At 31.8% G+C, this 25,857-nt stretch overlaps 3 protein-coding genes and 1 long non-coding RNA gene across 5 annotated transcripts; 2 read left to right on the top strand and 2 right to left on the bottom strand.

The window, feature by feature from the left end:
- The first annotated feature begins 612 nt into the window (after nucleotides 1-612).
- LOC128292581 (uncharacterized) lies at nucleotides 613-3,151 on the top strand. The gene is made up of 3 exons (XR_008282567.1): nucleotides 613-789; nucleotides 1,736-1,807; nucleotides 2,929-3,151. It is a non-coding gene; the product is annotated as an uncharacterized LOC128292581 (long non-coding RNA).
- Nucleotides 3,152-11,299: 8,148 nt separating this feature from the next.
- Nucleotides 11,300-17,123, bottom strand: LOC108473963 (zinc finger CCCH domain-containing protein 14-like). Its single transcript, XM_017775801.2, has 3 exons — nucleotides 16,870-17,123; nucleotides 15,133-15,193; nucleotides 11,300-12,330 (listed from the first exon to the last, which is right to left on the bottom strand). Exons 1-3 carry the CDS (start codon nucleotides 16,949-16,951, stop codon nucleotides 11,574-11,576), a joined length of 900 nt encoding a protein of 299 aa, XP_017631290.1. The 5' UTR covers nucleotides 16,952-17,123; the 3' UTR covers nucleotides 11,300-11,573.
- An 802-nt stretch (nucleotides 17,124-17,925) lies between these two features.
- On the bottom strand, nucleotides 17,926-21,585 carry LOC108471026 (non-structural maintenance of chromosomes element 4 homolog A). Of its 2 annotated transcripts, none has more exons than XM_017772588.2 (8): nucleotides 21,071-21,585; nucleotides 20,849-20,929; nucleotides 20,249-20,501; nucleotides 20,044-20,137; nucleotides 19,028-19,244; nucleotides 18,849-18,940; nucleotides 18,203-18,431; nucleotides 17,926-18,081 (listed from the first exon to the last, which is right to left on the bottom strand). In XM_017772588.2, the coding sequence occupies exons 1-8, from the start codon at nucleotides 21,264-21,266 to the stop codon at nucleotides 17,993-17,995; spliced, it is 1,251 nt and encodes a 416-aa protein (XP_017628077.1). In that variant the 5' UTR covers nucleotides 21,267-21,585; the 3' UTR covers nucleotides 17,926-17,992. The 2 variants fall into 2 exon arrangements, with proteins under 2 accessions (XP_017628077.1, XP_017628078.1); XM_017772589.2 differs by adding an exon at nucleotides 18,607-18,658 and having other exon boundaries at nucleotides 18,000-18,431; nucleotides 21,071-21,584.
- Nucleotides 21,586-23,606: 2,021 nt separating this feature from the next.
- On the top strand, nucleotides 23,607-25,807 carry LOC108473703 (uncharacterized). Its single transcript, XM_017775413.2, has 2 exons — nucleotides 23,607-24,113; nucleotides 25,342-25,807. Exons 1-2 carry the CDS (start codon nucleotides 23,768-23,770, stop codon nucleotides 25,662-25,664), a joined length of 669 nt encoding a protein of 222 aa, XP_017630902.1. The 5' UTR covers nucleotides 23,607-23,767; the 3' UTR covers nucleotides 25,665-25,807.
- The last annotated feature ends 50 nt before the right edge of the window (nucleotides 25,808-25,857 follow it).

Consider the following 25,857-nt stretch of genomic DNA (forward strand, 5'->3'; position numbering starts at 1 on the left):
ATTTGAGATAAATTATTATGGAAATGTGTATGTTATATGAATATATGATGTGGAAAACATATGTACATGAAAATTTGTTACATGATGAGCTCATCATTGTTTCTTGATATTCACATGAATTACATGACTAACATGTTTCTTGAGATTATATGTGTGTTAAAGGCAAACTGTCAAATTTCTTTCGATGAATTTTGCATGCTTACTTTAAATGTAAAAAAATGGTAAGTTAATTTCCCGTTATACGAGCTTACTAAGCAAAATATGCTTACCCTATATTATTTTTCCTGTTTTATAGTAATTTGGAAGCTCGAAGTGTAACGACCCGAATTTTACCGTTACCGAAAAAGTATATTTTCGGGTCTCCGTTTCTGAAAAATGGATTCGTAAATATTTATTAAAAATATTTACGAAGTCAATTGAGTGGTTAATTAGAGTTTAATTAAGTAAATTTAGTTTAATTAAGAGTAATTAGGAAAAATGACTAAATTGAATAAAGGATGAAAGTTGAATTGTAGATTAAAAGTAAATGAAGAGGACCAAAATGACAATTATGCCATTTGTCCTAAGTGAGGCGGCATAAACATAAAAATCTGAGATTTTTATGTGTTAAAATATATATTAAATTATTATTATATTATAGTATATTATATTATATATTATATTATATAAATAAGTAAAGAAACATAAGAAACAGAATGAAAGCAAACGAAACAGAGAAGAAACAGGGGAGAAAGAAAGAAAGAAAAAGAAAAAGAAAAATTTGGGTTTCAAGGCTCAAAGTTTAATTTGGTAAGTCAATTAAGTCATTTCTTCTTAAATTTTGATGTTTTAGAAGCTTTGGAACAAGACTTTGATGAAATTAAGTTGATATTTTGAGAGTTTATAGATTTTCAAGTATAGTTCATGTTGAATAAAATAGTGAATTAAGGGTTTAATTGAGTAAATTTCAAGCTAGAATTGATAATAGGATCAAATTGTAAAGTAAGTTATAAGTTTTATGTTGTAGGGACTAAATTGATGAAATTTTGAAATTAGGAAAGTATGCTGGAAATTTAATATTTAAATGAGAGTATGGATGAAATTTGAATAGAAATAAAGTATGAATTAAGATAGAAAAGTAAGTGAATTTAGTTAGAATTAAATTGAAATTAAAGTAAATCAACATTTTGTACTAAGACTATTTTGGACAGCAGCAGTAGTCTAAGTTTGAAAAATCACCAAAATTGTAGAAATTGAATTAAAAGATGAATAAAATATGAAATTAAATATTATTGAGTCTAGTTTCTTATAGAAGAAACGATATAAGCAATTGAATTGTAAATTATGAGATATAATGAATTTTGTGAGACAAGGTCAGAATGAATTCAGGTTCCCTGTTCTGACTTTGGAAAATCACCAAAATTGAATAAAAATAATTAGAGGCTTAAAGTTATATGTTTAGAATCCATAATGAGTCTATTTTCATTAAAAATCAACGAGAATGTTATCCGAGTTCTGTACTGTGAGATAATTAATTTTTAGTGAAGAAGGGACGAAACTGTCAGACAGCAGAATAGGGGTGAATTTAAAGAATAAACTGTACTTAATGGCTAAACCAAAAATTCTGAAAATTTTATTGTAAGAATATTTGTGAGTCTAGTTTCAGGAAAAATTAGCGTATCTTAATTTAGAATTCTATAACCCAAGATATGAATTAGTAATGTATTAATGATTATGAATTGTATTAATTTCGTAGTCAATGTGGTACCAGAAATCTCGGCTAAGAAAGGACAAGACAAAGTCAACGGGAGTTAGCTCGAAAATTATGGTTTGTATTTCTATAATCCAAACCTAATACTTAATTGTTGAATTTATTTCTTAATATGTATATTAAGTGTTTTGAAGTAAGAATTATTGTGTTTTGCAAATGAAATGGATTGATATAGTATGTGATGAATTATTGAATTTATATTGAATTTATATTGGTTGAATTACGTATATATATAGATATATATATTGAATATTGAATATATATTGATTATTTGAATTGAATTGAAATATAAATTGTTTGAAAATTTTAAATATGAGATTTGTGATATTTGGATATTTGTTATTGAAAAGTGAATTGAATTGTATTGAATTATGAATTTATGTGATTAATTAAAATGTGTATTGATTGAAAAAAATTGAAAGTGAATTGAATACCCTATTAACAGTATCGGGCTGAGTCGGATATAGTTGGCATGCCATAGGATTGGGAAGTGTTCAGGGATTCTTCGACCTCGAGTCGATGAGACACTGGGTGTCACTATATTTCTTTGGATAGATTCGATGAGGTACTGGGTACCAACTTTACTTCGGCTAGGCCGATGAGACACTGGGTGTCAAATATTGCTTCGAACTATCCGATGAGGCACTGGGTGCCATATTGGTGTGTTTAGTTGGATCCGTGTATCCGCCAAGGTCCGAGTCTTGTTAATAGGGGTAAATAAGTGAAAAGATAAGTCGAGTGAATTTGATTGATTAAGCTATTGGAATGAAATGAGAAATTGAATTGAGAATTGAAATTGAGATATAAGATTGAAAACATGAACCAAAAGGTTCATGAAATGAGTAAAGTTCAAATGGATGATGATTGATGTTAGAATGAATTAAAATGGTATATTGTTAAGAAGTAAAGTGTGAAAACAAGTGAATTGTGAATATATTGTATAGAATTTATACGGTAAGTAAATGAAAAGAATTGAACAAATATGTTATTGTGTTTGTTATATGACTTGTATAGAATTTATATGGTAAGTAATTGAAATTTTATCTATAAAACAAATAAATGAATACTTATAATTGTTATTGTGATTTTAAGTTTAATTGTTATATTATTAAGTGTTCGGATTATGGAAATACCACTGAGTATACCATACTCAGCGTACGGTTTGTTTCCGTGCGTAGGTTTAGTAAAGATAGAACGTTGAATCAGCATCTCAGTTCGATCCCGAATTCATTAAGATAAAGTGTGTTAATTATTGGTAATGGCATGTACCTAGGATGTTTTATGAGAGTCATTTAGGTTGTAGATGTACTCATGAAATGAGTAAATTATGGTTGGCAACGGTATGTAGTATGAATTTTGAAATTTACTAAAAATTCGTAGTGATTCTAAATTAGTCCCGAATTGAATTTACTGTTCATATTGGACCGCGATGGCCCATTAAAGGGACGACATCTTAAAACTAGGATGTGTGTAAATATTTATTTTAATTAATGACCAAATTGACTTTGATCTTGTTGGTAATGTCTCGTAACCCTGTTCCGATGACGGTATAGGGTTAGGGGGCGTTACACGAAGTGGTTGGAAGTTGGTCGGAGCATCATCACACTCTTCTTCGGCTCAAATCGGTATATGTAAAAAACTAGATTTTGGTGTAATGGTATGTATAGGTGCAATTGGGTCATTGATGACAAATATGTGTTTTGGTTATAAATAGCCATTAGAATGGCTTGAGTTGGGCATACTTTTGTTATATATATATATATATGTGTGTGTGGCTTCTTCATGTTTGTTGTGTTTGATGTGGTTGAGTGATGGATAAGTTATAGGCATATTGATGTATGAGATGAGATAGTATAGTTGGTATAAGTAAGCAAATAGATGTTTTGATTAATCTGGTAAATTTGAATGTTGAGAAATGAGGTATATGACATGATTATGACTTGGTTTTGGTTGAGTTTAAATGTCTTGGATTGGTTATTGAATGTGTTAAAATGTTAGTTTAGGTGGAAGACCAAATGGTTGAAAAATATGGCTTAGAAATAACCTTATTTCGTCCACACGGGCATGTGTCTCAGCCATGTGTGACACACAGCTTAGCACATGGGTGTGTGTCTTGGCTGTGTGTCCCCTACTTCTTAAAAATTTCAAAATAGAATGCTCAAAATTTCTAACACGGCCTGGCACATGGGCGTGCATTTGGCCGTGTGTCTGCTGCACCTACGCACAGCCAAACACACGGACGTGTGACTTGGCCGTGTGATCCAAGTCAGAGAGTTACACGGGTACGAACACAGGCTAGGACACGGCCGTGTGCCCTATTTCGAATGCCCACATGGCCTGACCACATGAGCGTCTATCCTCTGTGTAGCACCCTTAACCCATATCCGTCACCGAAACAGGGTTACAAGATGTTACCGAAGTTTGCATAATAATTACACATGAATTCTATTATTTACTTATATTCACATCAAAGCTATCCACTCGAATCATATTCACTAAATTATTTATATCTTAAGCTAAAGAATTCTAAATTAAGATCCGTAAAAAATATTTGAAACTAGACTCATATATCTTTCTACCATAAAATTTTCAGAATTTATGGATTAGCCAAAAAGTACAGTTTATTCTTCAAAGTTACCCCTATTCTGCTGTTTGACACTTTCGACCTTTCTTTACTAAAAATTAATTATCTCATAGTACAGAATTCTAGTGATGTTCCGTTTGTTTCTTTTGAAACTAGACTCATTAAGGATTTTAGCTATATAAATTATAACCCATAATTATTTTTGTACAATTTTTAATTATTTTCCAAATTCATAACATAGGAGCTCAAAATCACTCTAACCTTGTCTCACAAAAATTCAAATATCTCCTGATATGAAAGTTTTTACTTACACCGTTTCTTCTATGTGAAACTAGATTCAATAGACTTTAATTTCATATCTTATTCAACCTCTAATATGATTCATTAAATCCATAAATGTAACAAGGGCATTTGTTAAACCAAAAGGTATTACCAAAAATTCGTAGTGACCATACCAAGTTCGAAAAGCAGTCTTTGGCACATCACACTCTTTAACCTTCAATTGATAATACCCAAATCTAAGGCCTATCTTTGAGAACACTGCAAAACTTTTCAGTTGATCAAACAAATCATCGATACGAGGTAATGGATATTTATTTTTAATTGTTACCTTGTCCAACTGTCTATAACCAATACACAATCGCAACGAGCCATCTTTCTTTTTCACAAATAAGATAGGTACGCCCCAAGGTGATGTACTCGATCTAATGAACCCTTTATCCAATAGCTCTTGCAATTGTGTCTTCAACTCTTTTAACTCAGCTGGTGTCATTCTATACGATGTTATTGATATCAGAGTTGTACCTGGAATCACATCAATTACGAATTCAACCTCACGATTTAGGGGTAAACCATATAATTCCTCAAGAAACACATCAGTAACTCATTAACAACTAGAAATTGTTCCATCTTCAATTTAGAACCCTAAGTATCAAGAATATAAGCTAAAAATGATTCATTACCCTTCTGAATCAATTTCCGAGCCGTAAAGACTGAAATAATTCTGACATCATTCTTTTTATCTCCAAACTCAGCTGAAACTATTTCCCCTGTCTGACATTTTAAATCAATCCATTTTTCTCTACAATTCACTATGGCATCGTGTTTAGTTAACCAATCCATTCCAAGAATAACATCAAACTCTCAGAAAGGTTACAACATTAAATTAGCAGAGAATTCACAGCCTTTTATTTTCAGTGGATAATTCTGACATATTAAATTAACTAACTCACTTTGCCCTAGCGAATTAGTGACTTGCACATCAAGGTCAGTCGACTCAACAGTTATTTTCTTTTCTGACACTAATGCAGTGCAAATATATGAATGCGTAGATCCAGGATCAATTAAAACATACACAGAATCATTAAAAAGATAAAAAATACTAGCTATCACATCTGAAGCAGAAGTTTCTTCCCTTGCCCAGATAGCATATGTACGTGCAGGTGCCCTTGTTACTGATCGGACTACAGTATCTCTCATTCCCGAATGAGCAGTCCCAGCAGTACTTCTTTGACTCAAACATTTACTTTTTTTAGGAGTATTAGCTTGCTTCTCACCTTGTTCTTTATCTTCTTTTAACAATTGAGGATAGTCCCGAATAAAATGATCAGTTTCACCACATCTATAACAAGCTCCAATTCTTCCCCAACATTCACCAATTTGAAATCTACCACAATTTTTGCATCTAGGTCTTGGAATATTTTGCACACTACTAGCACTAGCTGCTAGTTTATTAGTTACTCCGATATCTTGTTGAGTTGTTTTACTTTTATTCGATTGTTCTGGAATTGTAACAGGTCGACTAGAATCATCTCTGAACTTTTTAGCTAGAAAAGTCAAAATTGGTCTAGAGAAACTTCGTTACCTCTTTTTTCTCTTTGCATCTTTTTGTTATACACTTCTTCTATCTTTTGAGCTCGATCAGACAGAACCAAAAATTCTCGAATCTCTATGCCTCCAATTATTATTTTGATTTCATCATAATGCCCTTCTTCGAATCTAATGCACATTTCTTCCTCTATCGGTACAACTTCCTGAATATATCTACTGAGATACACAGATTCTCTTTCATATTCAGCCACTGTTTTATTCCCTTGTCGAAGATCAAGAAATTCCCTCTTCTTCTTATCTAAATATCTCTTTCCCACATAATTCGTTTTAAACTCATTTTGGAAGAATTCCCAGGTAAGTTTATCTGCAGGTACCACTGCCTCAATGGTTTCCCACCAATTATACGCTTCTTCTTTCAATAGTGAAACCGCACACCTTAGATAATCCTTCGGAGAACACATAATCTGTTTAAAAACTCTCTCCAAACTCTTTAACCAATACTCTGCTTTAACTAGATCATCGTCTGATCTCCCTCGAAATTCTTTAACTCCAAAATTTCTGAGTTCTCAATCGGTGTTCTTTTGCTAGATTATCTATTAAAGGGGGAGCAACCGGAGTTGTAACTAGTGGTACAGTAGGGGGAGGAGGAGGTGGTTGCACTTGATTTCTTCTTTTATACCACTGATTCATTAACTCGTAAATCATATTTTTAAGTTCCTTCTCTCTCATCAAAGAAATCGAAACATTACTACTTGTTCCTTGCTTAGAAGTCTGTATTCTACTATTAACTTCCTCTTCTTAACCAGCACCCTCGGGTCTATCAGACATCTTTACAATCTATATAAAAAATTACTAGTTAGATCGGATCATTCACATCACATTATCACAGATTTATATGGCATGTATTTCCAGACACTTTACATATCACATTCGTCCTGAGAATCGACTAAACAAAAAATCTGATACCAATAAATGTAACACCCTTAACCCACATCCGTCGTCAAAACAGGGTTACAAGATGTTACTAAAATTTACAGAATAATTACACATAAATTTCATTATTTACTTATAGTCACATCAAAGCTTTCCACTTGAGTCATATACACTAAATTATTTATATCTTAAGCTACATAATTATAACTTAAGATCTGTAAAAGCATTTGAAACTAAACTCATATAAATTTCTACCATAAAATTTTTAGAATTTATGGATTGGCCAAAAAGTACAGTTTATTCTTGAAAGTTACCCATGTTCTGCTGTTTGACAACTTCGACCTTTCTTTACTAAAAATTAATTATCTCATAGTATGGAATTTGGGTGATGTTCCCATTTTTTTCTTTTGAAACTATACTCATTAAGGATTTTTTATATAAATTATAACCCATAAATATTTTTGTACAATTTTTAATGATTTTCCAAAGTTAGAATAGGGGAGCTCGAAATCACTCTAACCTTGTCTCACAAAAATTCAAATATCTCCTAATATGAAAGTCTTTTGCTTCCACCATTTCTTCTATATGAAACTAGATTCAATAGCACTTAATTTCATATCTTATTCAACCTCTAACTCTATTTCCATAATTTATGGTGAATTTTCAAAGTCGAACTACTGCTACTAACCAAAAACTATTTTAGTACAAAATATTGTTAACTAGTTTATAACATCTTTACTTCATTTCATATAAACCCTATATATGCCATATAAATCTTTAAACATAAAACAAAAGCTAATGAAATTGATCTGGATAGTGAGCTTTGTTGTGATGATCCGATCTACCAACTTCCCTTTAATTCAATCTACATAAAAATATCAAACACACACAAATAAGCCTGTTGAAGCTTAGTAAGTTCATAGGTTTAAAAGTAATGCTTACCCATAATATTTCCAAACAATAACAAAATATTTACTAAAGTTCCCTGCCATTCACAGCCATTGTTATAATACTTCACATAGTTGAGCTCAACATTAGCAACTACACGATTCTTTTTCATTTTATTTCACACCTCATATATTACTTATTATCAAATTAGGAAACTTCTTACGAAATTGAGTACGTTGTTGCTCAGTGCCACGATTCACAACTCAGTATGGTTTTCCTCATTGAAATATCATACCTACATTTCACAACTCCGTATGAAAAATGTCATATCTACGTTTCTTAACTCAGTATGGATAATATCATACTTACGTTTCACAACTCAGTATGGTTAATACCATACCTATGTTTCACACTTTGCCATGGATCAAACATGGTCTTATCCGTCAATTCATCACATGTCACAATGCAAATGTACTTAATCCTGTGTTTTTCCTAATTTAAATTTCCACCTTTATTCTTTCATTTTATCAAAATTTTCACAATCCCACAGCAAATTCATATTTAATAACATATTATATCATTCAATTATTCAAAAATAAACATGTAAATTCAACCATATGAACTTACCCGGCTGATTTGTAGAATATATTGAAATTTAGGGATTATTCCACTTCTTCGTTTTTCTTTGGATTCTTGATCTATAATGTAAAATATTTTCACTCATTAGCATTTATTTCATTTATATTTCACTTCATAATTTATGCTCTTCAATTTTTGAAATTGCATTTGTACCCCAAAATTTATAGTTTTTACAATTTAGTCCCTGCTCAATTCACCCATCAATTGAACTAATTTTTCTCAATTAACACTTCATTTTATCATTATAAACTATTTCAAAACCTTTTATATTCTGAATTTCAACACCAACCTCTAATTCACAACTTTTTCCCAATTAGGTCCTAAATACTATTTTCTATCAAAATCACTTAATAAAACCACTTTAATATGAAATTAGAACTTAAATTTCATAATAATTCATCATAAAATTCCCTTACTCAGCCAGGGTAACTTCCAATTTCACCCACAAAATCAAAAACTAATGAATTCTATAAGTGGACCTAATTGTAAAAGTCATAAAAACATAAAAATTATCAAGAAAAAGCAAGAATTAAACTCAAATTATGTAAAAATATGAAAAAAAAATCTTCCTCCAGACCTCCTATGGCGTTTTGGCTGAGAAAATATGAAGAGATCTCTAGATTATTCAAATTTATCCTTATTTTATATGTTAAAATTGTGAAATTTCCAATTTTGCCCTTATTTCTCTTATTTTTCTGCTGATTTTCTTTCCCTTTCCGTCCAACCTATTCACTTTTAGGCTTAATTACCTTTAAATCCTCTTTATTTTAACACTTGAGCTATTTAATCCTTCTAGCAAATTTTGCATTTGTTACAATTTAGTCCTTTTTATTTAATTGACTATCCAAACGTTAAAATTTCTCAACCAAACTTTAATACTAACTTAGTGATACTCCATAAATATTTATAAAAATATTTATGACTCGGTTTTCAAATTCAAGGTCTCGATACCTCATTTTTGACCCGTTTAGCCTATTAAATTCTTTTAATTCACTCGATTCACCAATTACAAATTCTTCTAAATTCTTAGTTGACTCATAAATATTAAATTACTATCTTGTTCAATCCTACTTGTCTAATTTATTAATCTCAAATCACTATTTTCGACACCACTGAAAATTACGCCGTTACACTCTGCATCTTGGAAAAATTTTGAGATTTCGCGAAAAATCTCTGAGTACCTGGTTTAGTCTCGTCTTGTTTCTAATGTATGTTTTGGGCCTCGAGGGATCATAAAAGGGACTTTATGATTAATTTCTAACATGAATGTTAAATAATATGAAATGTTTGTATTTGATATGTATATTCTGGTAATGCTCCGTAATCCTGTTCCGGCGATGGATATGGGTTAGGGGTGTTACATTCTAAGTGCTTGAAAAGGTGGTAGCGTTCTTCCCTCCAAATATCTTAAATGCTATAGGGCATGGGCTACGTATGATTCACCTTCTCAGGCATATAATGAGACTCGCTCTCATTACCTATTTAAGCATTTAAGCTTTTGGTAAAATGGATTGGCAAAGCTCTCATTGGAGATAATATAAGACTTGTTGAAAGATTTCGTCGATTTCAAGAGAACCACACTTACGTCTCTAAAAAGAATAAAAAATCTCTCAGAACATGAAAAAAGATTTTTATATTGATAAAGTTTAATAAATAAAAATGTGATTTAATATATCTCTTTTGTTTTTTTGAACAAATATATAGTAAAATTTTAATAACTTAATTTTAACAGTAAATATTAAATTGTAATGACCAATAATTAAAATAATTAATATATAGTAATCCATTATTTTTGGAACAAATAGGAATGATGTGTCGGTTCCAAACATACCTTAAAGAGGTTAAGGCCATGTATTTGGAGGATTGTCCTTTCCTTTGATTCAGTCCTTGCTAGAAACAAATATATTTTTAGATAAATTGTTTCCTGCATTTTCGTTGCTTGGCGTAAGGGCATTTTATTAATGAATATGATATATATGGCTCATGAGCTATTTTATATGACCCACCGTCTTAAATTTTGACAAAATACTACTCTTTAGATCAATTGTATTTACGAACATTAGGATACTTATTTCATGACTTCGTACACTCTTAACCAAGGAGGACTATCCACCATGACCTGTGATCCAGGCTAACTGTTAGTGTCCTCATCCACTATGATCTATGATCCAGGCTAACGGTTAGTGGCGCAGTATGAAATCCAAGGCGGTTTTATTTATTTATTTATTTATTTTACTTTAAGAACTAAATGATATTTTAATTTAAGTTTTATTTCATATTAAATTTAATATGTATTTATTTAAATAAAAGACAACGTGTCACAACACTAAACTAAGAGAACAATTTTTAACCAAACTAAACAATTGAATAAAAATGTAAGGAAATCATAATTTAATAAGTACACACTTTCCAGTTTCACACACACACACACACACACACACACACACAAACACAAAAAAGAAAAAAAAAAAACATACTAACTTCACTCAATTTTTCAGACTCAAAAAAAAAAAATTGGCCAAAGTGACAATTTGTCATTATACAAATTTTGCATTAATACAATTGAATCAATATTTCAACTAAAACTAGAATTATATAATTGCATAAAATCAAAACATAGGACACAAAGGGCAATTTTGAAATTTATCACAGAAAGGAGAAAGCCAGAGAGAAAGTTTGGTTTCAAACAATGAGATGTAAGGTTAGAAAATCATATTAGGCACCTCTAGAGCCCATCCATACATGCATACATTCATTCATACAGAGAAAATCATTATCCATAAAATATAAAGAGGAAAGAAAAAAAAAATCCTAGAAGAAAAAATTGTTGCACTCCAAGCTACCTTTGCATCCGGCAAAAAGACATTATCAGCTACACCAAAATTATAATATAATCCAACGGCTAAAGCAAGAGTGATTACCTAACACAAAACAACATTATTGAGGAATTTACATTCCTGGCTTGCGCAATTCTTCTGTCCCATGCGCAAAGTGGCACCTTTCACCAAAAGTGCAGGATCCTTTAGAAAAGTTCTCGCACAGCTTAGTCTTAAAGTTGTTCCCTGAACCGGATCCACTCTTAGCGGTGTTCTTCATGCTACTTCCAGAGGCCGAACCAACATTTATAATCAGCTCGTGAACCATTGCACTGGCTTGCTTGATCTGATCAAATGTTCCCTCCAGCTCAATGTTCCTTGAACTAGGATCCGATTCATTCTCCCTTATAGAAAGTTTGGCTCCTGTAACCCTACAAATATGCTTCGAGTTCACACCATTTTTCCCGATAATAGCTCCTGCAAGAGATGCATCAATGCTGATCTTGGCAGTGGCAGATGCTCCGAAGCTGGCTGCAGCACCAAAACCTGGTGAGGGAGGCTCCAATCTGCCAGCCATCCTCCCAGGCATTGGTCCCATGGAACGAGGGTCTTCGTAAGGAGGACCAGTCCGCTTTCCAAGCTCCCATTCGCCATGAGCAAAATGGCATTTATCACCAAACTTGCAACCTTCAGGGGTGCTGAATTTGCTGCACAGGCGGGTCTTTACAGCTGGAGGAGATGAGCCATCAGGAAAGGATGGTGGGACTACTGAATTTCTGGCAGCGGCAGGAAGAGCTGGGTTGTTACCGAGCATCTGAGACACTGCTTTGATGCCACCCGGAACATAATGCAAGAAGTGGCAGCTCTCACCAAATTGGCACCCAGAAGTGCTGTGAAATCAACAAACTCAAGAATATCAAAGCTAATATCAAAGCAATACCGTTTTGTTAATACTGTAATATAAGTACTAGTACAGTCTATGAGACGCAATTATGAATTTATTCAAGCTCTGTGTGCAGAGACTATAGCTCATACAATACAATGAAATTGGTCTTACTGCATGTAACATCAGGAATCACGCATAAAAGAATCTTATGTATTACTACATCATTGAGTAACAAGCACTAAGAACATGACACAACCCTTAACTATTGCCCAGAACCAAGCAAATCAGCAATCCTTTCTCCACAAAGCCACTTTCTTGAATGTATATATAGAAAAAGCATATCATATTAATTGACACTTCAATCAAGCAATCAATTCCTCTCCCTTAATATAGTCCTAAAACTGAAGAGATTAGAAGAAAAGTTTTCCATATCAGTCTAAAGGAAAATTCATAATCTCCCGTGCATCTAATAAGAAAAGCCAGTAATAAGCTTATCCCTATGATAAAAATAGTCTTGACAGATTGAATCCATCCTAAAATCAATGCTTTCTTCTCCTACTCAACATTTGAATCCATCCTAAAATCAATGCTTTCTTCTCCTACTCAACATCTCACCAGCAGCACTAGTCTTATACGATTACACTACTAATATGTTCATTAAACCTAATGCACAACTCACTTGATCAGGACACATCATATCTTCTTTTACAATAATGTGGCAACAATCCATGTTACAATTAATTGTGCCAACGGCAAATTGCTATGAATTCTTGGATTGTTTGGGATTTGAACTTGATAACTTATCTGAGACAGCTTATCAGGGATAATTCGATCATCAAGAAGCAGGGGATAAACAATTAGAAATGTCATAAATCCACCCAGCATCCAGTGATATCAATCCAAAATATTTTGATCTTAATCCATGCTTTGAGAGCTTAACCAGAATAAAAACAGAGCTCATATCAATCAAGCCACTCATCATATATCTTTCTAATCTTACCATCAATTAGCACCCATGCAAAATATATACCAAGGACCCCTCCAAGCACAGTAAAGATCAAATTAATAACTTTCCTCTTTAAAAATAAAAAATATATCAGCTATCTCAGTTAATGCACTTTTTTCTAATTTGCTGTAAAGTTCGGATCGATATTAGTGTACTGAAGCACTGCCAATTCCATACACCCAGAAAAAAACAGCTACTCTGCATCCTACTCTAGCTGTCATTTCTCAAGCATTTTCATGTTTATAAAATTAAAAATGCGTTTATCACTGGATAAATAGTTACCAAACTGTTTGACACAGACAAGAAAAATGTTCATAACTACCATTATTTCTAGGAGAGAGAAAGAGAGAGATTGATGCCCTCAATGTAATAACAGTAGTCATAAAAATACCATCGCACTATCATCCTCAAATTAATGAAGAAGAGTTTTATCAAATTCAATTACATTTCATTAACTGAACTGCTTACAAACTTCAATTGTCTATAAGCAAAATTTTCAAACAAAACAAGCTCCAGTGCCTAGAAAAATGCAAATATGCATTATCTTTCCCCCCAAGAAAAAGATATAAATTGATTCACAGGTAAAATAAATGCACACAAAACCAAGTACATAAATTCACTTAGTATCAAATCTTACTTACAAAAAAGAAACCCAGCTTGTTTCAATAGTTTCCCATAAAAGCATTAATTACTGTTCAGATGTATGACTTTTAAAAGTCTTGTATGAGTCCTACAATATGTAAATGATTATGATGTATTTTGAAAAGTAAAGGAAAGAAGTCTGTGTGGCTTTTACAGAGGATATATGAGACTCAAGAAACTTAAATCTTTAACCTTCCAGAGCAAACTTGACTAAAATAAGTTGACATATACAAGAATGCAACAAATGAATAAAGGCCCTAGATAAACATGCTACTCTATGAGTACATCCAAAAAAGTTTTTCCAAGAATGTTGGCCTTATTTTTTGACAAAGAAAATTTAATCAAGATGGGAAAACAATACTCATAACATAAAACAAAATTCTATATGGGCATGAATTATTAATCAAATAAGAAAAAAAAAATCTCAAATTACACAACAATATATGTATATATATAATAACAAGCGTTTCCTACTTTTTCCTTCCCTCTTCAATAAGAAAATCCTCAAAATTTATAAACCAATTAAGTAAAAGAAAGGAATTAAGTAAAGCTTACTCAAGCAAAGAATTGGAGGACAGCCTCCAAATATTTAGTTGGAAAAAGCCCATTATCAAATCCATGAAATACCTTATTATGTTACATATGCTGTTTAGAACTTAATAGCCCATAATTTTGCATCAGAACAAGGAGCCCTCAAATACAAGAAGCAACATTATATTCCAGAGTAAATTTAGGCTTAAGCCATTCTATTTCCATTATCTAGAAAATAGACTACCATGTACCAAATTTTCTGGTACTTACTAAATATTCCACACGTAACACCTATGTTTAATTGAAAAGATTATAGAAGTACACTATAATAGAAAAGTTTTGAATCCTGCATGGTTTCTTTCTGTTTACATATAGGCCAGTATGTAGTTAGTCCAAGAATTCACCAAGAAACAAACCATTTTTGTCCCATAGTCTTTCTTATCATGATTAGAGCCAAGAGCGTTACCTGTATGATCATCACTTAACTGACCAATTAATTAGTCATAATCACATAAATTTTACTTCAGAAGGTTGTTGTCAAAGGAAAAGTTTACTTGTAACTTATAAAAATTAGAAAAAGATGGAAGTGCATTAGGCTAATTATTTTGTATAAGTTAAGATTTGAACCTGAAAAACTTTGTGCATGGCTTTGATTTGCTTCCTATACCAGTTGGAAAGGACTCCATTTCTGTTGCAGAACATTAATTAATTTATCTCAGTTACAATTTCAGAGATAATTAATTTTTAAAGTTTACAAAGTATTTAATACCCTGTTGACATTTCTTATCCTACTATAAAAGAAAAAATGCGCTTTATTAAATATGAATAGTTGGTCTAGATAATTTTTAGAGTCATTAACCTTACTAATAAATTGAAATTATTGGATAGTTAGCTAACAACTTAGCAACTACTCCCACTACATACTTTTAAAAATGTTCTGTCCACTGAGTAAATACTTTGTTTCCTTCAAGAAAATGAGGAAATAAAGGGATAAAAAGATATTTTAACACATTGTTTTATATTTTTGGTTCCCAGAAAAAAAAACTCAACTTTGTGACTTTGAAAGTAAGTTGAGCTTCCTATTTTCCCAAGAACTGAGTTTCAGATGATTTAAAGAAAACAGCTTTCTGTTCTTTTTCTTTTTCCATGATGGAGAAATCAGATTTAAGGCAAATATCTATTCGCTTCAGACATTAATTCCAAAAACTTCAACAAGAATAACCATGAAAGAGAAATCTTCTAAATTTTCAAATACAATGTTATGTATGAAAAATCAAGACTATAACATGCGCCAAATCATGTATAAATATAATACTACATTCACTAACAAAGTAAGACATCATTGATGATCAAGTAAGAAAATCTTAACCATAATGACAAGGATCAATGAACTTAACATTCAATCTTTTACCCAAATAATAGAGGGATAAAGGAACAAGGGACAGAAAAAAATTCATCACCACAACCAATACAAGCCAAGCTATGCAACGACACAAGATGCTAATTATCATCACCAAAATACAAGAGCAATCATATGCAAATTCACTACTGCTTAAGCTCAGGAAACCCAAACTACAGGAGATAACACACACGGGGAGTGGATGATAACTTACACATTGGCAAAGGATTCAAAATGTCTACAAGCAAGTTTAACTGGTTGCTACAACCATGAATAAGTAAACAGCACATGCTATTAAATGAATCTGACAATCAACAACCCATTTTGGAGTATTTAAATTTTATGTTTAAAGAAAAGGAAATTTGCAGTAACCCCCCCCCCCAAAAAAAAAAAAGAGTTCATACGTCTACCCAGTGCCAGGTAATTTGCTAATTCAATACTTTTTACATTGCTTTCTATAACTCCACGCAGCATGCATAAAGCTGCTCGTAGAGTTTCAGAACTCCACAACTGTGTTTGTGATTGAATGGGATAAAAATAAGCTAAATCTGAACTCAAAATGTCTTCTTTTTTTTATAAAGTTTATTTTCTCCTTTCACTAAGTTCCGATAGTAGAATTAAACTAGAGCATAAATCAATCAATTGATATTTATCATCATGCATACCCAGAAATTTTTTTATATCCATTTACCAAAACTAAATCTAACATTCAAATCTCCATTAGTTACTTCCCAAGTAATCAAACACTCTTAAGCTACGGAAATTCCAAGCTTCCCACTTTCTCAGTACCTCGAGAAAGAAAGCGAAGAAAGATCATAAATAAAAAAGAGAAGGCAAAATAAAAGTGAAAGGAAAGTTCTCCAAACCCTAGAAATCACAATTTCATCACAAATATAGCACAAACAAGTCATATAAGCATAAACATAAACAATTTGACATACATATAAGTAGCAGAAAATTCGCACCTTGCTTGGATTTCTTGAAGCCGCCATTGCCGTTCAAGGCAGCCTCGGGCCTCACTCTCTTGCGTCCACCACCAAACTCCATTGGGCGAGCAACGAAATCCAAGAGAAAGAAACAAAAGTGAGAGAAAATGGAAAGCTAGGGTTCGGAGAAGAAGGGAAAGCGCGGAGGGAGGAGAAAGGAAAAGGGTGGAAATAGGTTTAAAAGTGGTTGATGGTGATGAATGAAAGAATGATGTGTCTGAAAATTATGATTTTTATAATCCCGAAAGGACAGGGAGAAAATACTAGTGGCGTTGATGATCACGTGACTGCTCACGTGCTACGACTGATATCATTACTTCGCAATTTTTTTTCCTTTTTCTTTCTTCAGAAAAATAACAAACTTCTTAAGATTAAAAAAAAAAACAAAAAAAAAAAACAAAAGAGGAATGGGAAAAGAAATATAAAAGAGAATTCATAGCAAATATTAAGAGTGTACTTCGATAAAATTTTAAAATATATAAAAATTTTAAAATATTTGAAAAACGTTAAAATATATTTTTATAATTATTTAAAATTTTCATCTAAAATACACTCTTAGTTGCAAAAAGTATAACCTTTGTTTGTAAGAATTTATAAATATTATTAATAGTATAAAAGCAAACAATATTATTATTAAAATTATAGTTTCTTGAGACTTGTATCTTATGGTGTGCCATATGGAAGAAAAAAGGTGACGGAATTTGAAGAAAATTTGAAATAATCTTTCTAATTTCAATATCGAATTTGAGATCCTCAAATTTTATTTGAAAAAAAACAGAAAAATTGCTTTATTGATAAATAAATAATTCTGTAGGTAAAGATATTTTCATTAATTATTTAAGATGTTCAAAGTTAATTTTTCAAAAATATTTTACAAATAACTAATACGTGTATATGTTAAAAAACAAATTCATCAATACATCAAATATGTAATATTAGAAGGTCAAAATTCTCAAAATATCAAGGCCAACATAATACTCAAGATTAAGATATGGTAATAAGAGACAGACATAAACAAGCAACTCAAATGCATGGTGAAGTAGAATAATCAAATTACTTAATTAGTCTACTCCAAAAACAGCATAATCTAGCGAAAATGCATTCACGTATCTACGAATCCAAAAGTGAACATGCTCCTAGTTAGTAAATAGGTCAGAGAGTTGCTCCGGGCTCGTACAGCAGAGGAATCTACTACAAAAAAGATGAGTGTTACCGATTTGAGATTAAGCTACAGCTATTTACATTACAACATTCCAAATAATTGTATACAATGTGCTCTCGAGAGGAAAGTCAGTTGGTCAATTGAGCTTACGCCGGCATCTGCGAATACCAGGGCCTTTGTTGGCATCATCTGGTTCAGGCGAGTCGTCTACAATGGATTCTTGCAAAATCAACCCTCGGTTCCTAGATAATTTTCGGATTGGTGTTGTGGTTGATGCTCCTGAACTGTTAGCTGCTGGTTCCGCCTGGGACAAAGTCGGGTGTGAATCTTCCCTGTGAGGCATCAACTGGTCCCCAACTGGAACCGCATTCATCATTACCTAAAATCCCATTCATTCAAAAATGTAAATTAGAAGGTAAAACAAATTAGCCTAAAACTGTGCTGGCAATTTTTTTTTGTAAAAACAAGCAACTGATGTATAGAGTTTAGTCAACTTAATACTTCACTATTTAATTATAAAGAATATCAATACCCATACACTATTTCTCCATTACCTTCCCTATGTGGCATTAGCTCCTCACCAACAGGTACCACATTCATCAATAACTGAAAGCCAGTTCATTCAAAACCAGAACTAAAAGGAAAGAAATTAACCTATAAACACTATACAAGAAAATAATAATTTATTCTAGCCAATTAAAATAGTTCGTTACACTGATAAAGCAAAAGCACTGAACATAATACTCAATAGTTCTTGCAATATTGGGATTATATATGATGATAGCACATTCCATACCTTCCAGTCCTTAAAATCGAATCTGAACACAAAATGGCTGTAAGCAGCCTCACCACTTGCTATGGACGAGGCAGCAGGGGCATTTTTAGGTGCTGAAAGAAAACAGTAAATGAGACAATAGCATTATCAAGGTATAATGCTAAGTGAATTGTCTATCAATTGTCTTGATATATACTTACAGACAATATGAGAACCAGATCCATTCACCACTATTTTGGCTCTTCCATCTTTAACTAAGAACGAAAGGGCAAATAAATTCTCGACAGTCTGTGCAAATGAACTTCTATTCAAGATCAAACTTTCAAGCTTCACTTGTCTCTTTCTCCTTAAAATTTCAAACATCACTGCCATATTCCTGTCAGTATCAGTTTTCTCTTCAGCACCAGTTTCATCAACCTGTAGAAAACGACATAACTCTTTGTCAACAATGGTTGTTAAAAGAGTATATAGACACAATACAAATTATGATTGCTAAGCTTATGGTACCAAACAGTAAACATTCAACCACACAACGCTAAACACTGCACATCAGGATACACGTTTCATTTACTTCCACAACATCTCTAACCATCAATTAATAGAAACCAAACAAGAAAGGGAAGTTTGAATATTCCCAAAAGATAGGGTGTGAATAACTCAAAAACACACCATCTCCATGAGATATGGCTATTACCAAGTAACTCAGCTCCAAATTATACACCTTCCTGATCATGCGTTCACTTAAAAATTAGTGTATTCCGTTAAATTCAGCAAGATTTTAACAGAAGTTTATACTGAATCAAATTATTGTAGTTAAATGAAGAAAACAAATCAAACCAAACTCTCTGTAAGCCACAACAAATTGAATACAGTTCTGTTTCATTATTCAGTTTTTAGACTTAAAAATAGTTAAGAGTTCGATAATATAATTCACCTAGTGACACAAAGAATAAATACTATTTTTATTTCATAAAAAAAAATAGATTAACAAAAGTCAAGTTGGTTAGGTTAGGCATGGCATGAACATACTTCAGTTTTTAATAACAAGAACTTTAAAGTGAACTGAATAGTTTTATCATAACTTGAAAAAAGAAATTTAAACTAAGAGACCAAAAAACAAAATGAAACGAGCACAATGATTTTATTGAGATTCTTCAACTATATTTCACAACCCTAAATGATGCCTAAAAACTAAAGACCAGAGAACACACTTCACCTCATCAGGCCGAGTAGTATCAGTTGGTCTGACAGCACGCTTTCTAGTAACCATAGGCTTCCGTTGCTTTAACTCATTACTCATAGGTCCAAGCCTAAAGATCAGCACAAAGCAAAACAATTCAGCAAGAATCCAACAATCCTTAACACCCAACCCATTAAAGACCAAAAAGAAAACTCAAAACAGTATCTATAAAAGAACTAACATAGTGCAAATTCCTTTGCAGGTTCTAAAGAATGGCGAAACAGCCACCCCAATTTCTTTCCAATCAATCGATATCTGCTCATTTTCTTGTGTTTCAAGGCTCCTGGTGGATTTCCCAAACTCCCTAATTAAACAATTGACGAAGTCTGCTAGGCTGATTCCTTCACAAGAGATGGACTTAACAGAAGTTGCCAATGTATTGGCTAAGTCTAACAATGCCTCCGCATCGGCTACTTGTTCACGTGGCTTCGACACTACAAGCACGAAAAAGAGAAGCACCAAAATTAATTACAATAATATATATATTTCTTTATGACCAATGTGAGTCTATCAGCAACAGTTTTGCAGATTAAATTCTTTCGACTTTTCCACATAAAAAAAAACGAACAAAGACTACTAAGTTAATTAAACTAAAATCTAGAAAATCTCAAACAAATTCAACGAATTAACGCTTAACGGACTTCCTTTAAGAAGTTAAAAGAAATGTGATAATTTATGAAAATGTTCAAAAATTAAAAAGCTATTCAAGAACAACAAAATGAGACATAACAAGTAAACGAAAACAAATTCTCTAAAACTTAAAGGAAAAGCATAGGGAAACCTTGTTGATGTAAGTTGTCGACTTCATTAATGATGATGTTAAATTTATTAGAATCCACGTTCGATATTTCATCCCTTGCATCTGCACCGCCAAAAATTCAAGTTAGAAAAAGCAAAAAAAATTAGCTAAAATCTGGAAAGAAAATTAAAACAAAAAAAAATAACTTGTGAAAGGAGATTAATATCCTTTTAGGAAAAGAAGAAGAAGAAAAAAAAGAAAAACCGTTTATTTTGGTCATCACGGCAAGGTATTTGGAGCGAAGAACCCTCCTATCTGCCACATCCTCTTCTCGATTCGGTTGATTCGACTCAACATCCGCCGACTCATCTCGGGCAACTCCCGCCACCTTGGCTCGAACCAGTTCAGCAGCTGCATCGCCCTTATCTGTTTGCTTTTCTTTCTTCACATTTCTCCTCATAATTTCAAAGAATTTGAGTCTTAAAAGAAGAAAAAACTAACGAACAGACCAAAACCCTAGACAAAGAAATTACCAACGGAAGAAGATTTTCTAAATCAACAGTAAAAAGAAAAAACAGAGAGAAAGAGAGGGGAAAAAAAGAACTGAAAATGATTACAGTTTAAAACATTTTAATTTCTCCCTCCCATTCTTTCTTTTCGATACTCACTTTCCCGCTACTAATTTTTCAGTACTCTCTTATATATATATATCAACATGGCTTCGGCTTTGGGCACCAAATTGATGGACCAAGGTTTCTGAGTGGTATCATCTTGCCCCGGTCATAGTTAATGTAAAATAAAAAATCTATAAATTATCATTTTTACATTTTTAAGTTACTCAAAATTTTCAATCACCTGTATTTTCTTTTTACAGTGCAAGTATTACAAAATTGAATGTCAGAATGTCATTAACGGGATTTAAATGTTAATTTTAAAATGTAATTTTTTAGGTTTTAGGAGTTATTTTTAATTTTCAATAACTTTTAACTATTTTCATATGTTAATTTTAATTAAAAGTTATTTTAAATTTTATTATGGTAGATCATAATATGAATAAAGATAAATATGCTAGTTATCGAAGTATTATCAACTCTACTTCATACAATGTGAGACTATCTATTAAACTAATAATCAGTAAACAATAAGCATGAGCACTACCAATTCTATTTGGTACAATATAAGACAACTCATTATACCAACAACTAATAAGAAACAAGCTTAGGACCAAATATATCATCACGTGATATTATCTCTATGTTATCTTTTTTTTATTTTTTTATCTAATTCGCTAAATTAGTACATTTTATCTTCATAACTATGAATTTTCAACTAAATTATTGGAGAGAGATTTCACTATTAACTTATTTTGTTACATTTACAAATCTTGCTATCTTCCAAGTTCCTTGCTAACTTAGGGTGGTTTAGATAGACGGTGTGTTTACTTGCGGTTAATGTAAAAATAACGATGATAGTGAGATTTGATACTGTAACTGAGATAAAAAGTAAGTTAAACGCACAACACCGCACTTCGTCGTCCATCCAAATCCACCATTAATTTCATTCTGATACAAAAAACACATTAACACATTGAATGTTCTTAAGGTAACTTTCACTCCAAATTCATTACACATTGATGTTTGGTTAGTTTTGTCAATTGAATCTTTATTTTTTCAGCGAGAGGTAAAAATGATCTAATTCCATTTCACAATATTAACTTGTGCTAAGTTCCATTTTATACTTAGAGTTGTCTATAGATCGAGTCGCTCGAAAAATAAAAGGATTTGAAAAAAATATAGGTCTAGAAAAAAAGTTTAGGTAAAAAAAAGTTCGTTTAGAAAATGGATTGGGTCTCAAGTAAGTTTTTTAGCCTAGGTCCAATCTAATTCAAATCTTTAATAAAAAAAACTCTAGTTGTTTTTCCAGGTTTTGCAGATGTTTTCTACTTTTTTTGTCACTGTTTTGTTATCATTTCACTATTATGTTATTACTATTTTATTTTTAATATTTAGATATTATATAACACTTATTTTATTATTAAATTTACTATTATTTTTGAGACATTTGCTTGTTAAGTTTTAGTATTTTGAGTGTCCTTGGTGTATTATATTTTAAAATTATTTATATAAAAAATAAAAATTACAAAAAATTAATACTGGCCAAGCCTAGATTTTAACAATTTTATTTAGGTTGAATTTGAACAAAAATTTAAACCTATTTCTCTTGCTGGGACAGCCTAACAATCGAACTTAAATTTTTATTAGACCAAACTAAATTTGGCCCGACCGGTAGACAACTCTATAATAAATCTAGGCTTAATTTTTTTTTTTAACTTTATATAAAATTTTTAATTTTTTTTAACTTTATAGTTCCATCTAATTTTAACTTCACTACAATCAATTTCCTGTGTCATTTTTCAGGTCGTAAACATAAAATTTATGTAAAAAATCAAAATTTATTATTAATCATCGTATTGTGCTTATGTTGTTCATTTAATTATTTTAGTTATCATATTTTAAAATATAAAATTTGAATCACGACTAATTAAATTTTATTATTATATATTTTTATAAAAACCACCTCATTATTATTAGAAACATAAAAATATTGGAAATAACCAAAACAATTTCCACCTCAACAGTTTCCAATCAAAGCAATTAAAAATTAATATTCTAAAAATTTAATAAAAATAAATAATAATGTTAATAGTTAGATATGAATTTTAAAATATAATTAAAAATATAAATATAAAAACCAAATTCCAATATTTCAAACAACATGTTTTAACTAAGAATTAAATTCCCCACTTTTCTCATCAAACTTCCAATATCCCGTGGGCCGTTTTTTCCTTTACCTTCTTTCAAAAGTTAAAAACACAAACACGCATTTACATAGCATCTTTTCGTTTCATTTTCTTCCCGGATTCAATTCACCATCAACCTTTCCCTTGAGCTCTCTCCAAGAATGTCAAACTACACAGTGGAACGCATCAAAGTTGCAACTCCTGATAAAGTGGAACTGATGACAAAAGTTTTTAAACCTAATGAAGAGATCAAAGACAACTTAGTGGTAGTCCTTGTCCATCCCTACTCGATCCTGGGTGGGCGTCAGGCTCTTTTGAAGGGGATTGCTTCTGGATTAGCTGAAAATGGTCATAGGGCTGTTACTTTTGATATGAGGGGAGTTGGAGAGTCCACTGGAAGAGCTTCTCTTACAGGTTTTGCTGAAGTCAAGGATGTTATTGCTGTCTGCAATTGGGTTTCTGAACATCTTGATTCTCACAGAATCCTGTTGGTGGGTTCTTCTGCAGGTATGTTATAATTATTCTCTCTCTCTCTCTCTCTCTCTTTTCTTTTCTGCAAATATCTTTGATTTGGGCGTGAAAAATTATTGTTAGGTTTTGGGTAGTGTTTAGAATCCTTTGTTTAAAATTCAGATCTCATTCATGATTTACTTCGAAAAGGAAGAAGGTTAAAATAAAATGCAACTTCTTTCTAGCATTGAAAGGGATGTTGATTGGTAAAGTTCTGTTTCTGTGATTACAAGAGGGTTAAAACGATCTCAGTGTTATTTGTTGACAAAAACTTTCATTCAGGGTCACTTCTGAGCTTCTTTAGGAAAATAATGTTTTCAGACTTTATGATCAGTATCTAAAAAATCTCTGGATATGTAGATCAGTACTCTAAATGCTGGAGGTTGTTTTAGGAATTTTATTGTTGTTTCTAAAGCTCAAAATTACATATGAGCTTTGATGCAGTATGATCTATAAATTTTGATTTGGTCTAGTTATGTAAAAGATTATGAAAATTGTTTATTTTCATGTATGAAATTGCATAAAATTAAAATTTTTGTATAAAATTACATATTAAATCAAAATTCATAATTTTGGGATTTATCTCTTTTCCATTTGGTTTTGGAGAAGCTTGAGTTTCACTAATACTATTAAATCAAAATTTATGTATAAAATTACTCGCTTATTATATAAGTTGGACTGAATTTTTCCCTCAGGTGATAGATATGGTATTGGATGTGTAGTTTTTCTTCCTAGTATTCACTAATACTAGGTTTGGTATAAGTATTGTTTTTTCCATATGTTTTAGTACATAAGTTAGCAATAAACTAATTATAATTGGTTATTTTAGCCACTAACATGGCTTGTTGGTGGCAAACAAGAGGAAAATTTTTTGCTTATATTTTTTACTAGAGGTTTTTTTTATCTTTTAATTTCAAGTTTAAATTTTTACTTATTATTCTTTATTTTATGTCTAACTATTTTAACATACTTATTAAATAAGCTTTGTCTTCGTACTATTATATTAGTAACCAAACATGCCAAAAATATAGTTTGTTAATGTGTTGTGGGTTTTATGAAATATTTGTACTTATTGTGTAATTGGATACTGTAAGGAATTGGTATAGTTATTAACCAGAGACAATCCTATTAATGATGCGAGGGTTGAGTTGGTTTCTGAGAAAAGGCAACTTGTGTGCACTATTTGTATTCATCATCATTTATTATTTGCATTGTGTGTTTTTAGGGGCGCCAATTGCGGGGTCTGCAGTTGATCAAATCGAGCAAGTTGTGGGGTACGTAAGTTTGGGGTACCCTTTTGGCATGATGGCCTCCATCCTTTTTGGAAGACACCACAAAGCCATCCTCCAATCCTCAAAACCCAAACTCTTCGTCATGGGAACTCGGGATGGATTTACCAGTGTCAAGCAGCTCAACAACAAGCTTAGTTCCGCAGCCGGGCGCAATGAAATATATTTAATGGAAGGAGTTAGCCACTTTGAAATGGAAGGCCCTGCTTATGATGCTGAGATGGTGAAGCTTATCCTTAAGTTCATTTCCTCATTGTAAGACATGTAGCCACTTCTTTAAAAAGATTAGTGCTTGATGAATTGCTATTAAATTTGCTTCCTTAAGCTCTGTTGTTGTTTGTAGAAAAAGATGCCAATTTTATGTGATAATATATAATGTTATTTTGTGCAATTTGCGGGAAATTAGACCTTCGGTTTCCATCCTGTCTGTCAAAGTGAAAAAAAGAACATTG

Source organism: Gossypium arboreum, chromosome 5 (genome assembly GCF_025698485.1).
Source record: "Gossypium arboreum isolate Shixiya-1 chromosome 5, ASM2569848v2, whole genome shotgun sequence".
NCBI lineage: Eukaryota > Viridiplantae > Streptophyta > Magnoliopsida > Malvales > Malvaceae > Gossypium > Gossypium arboreum.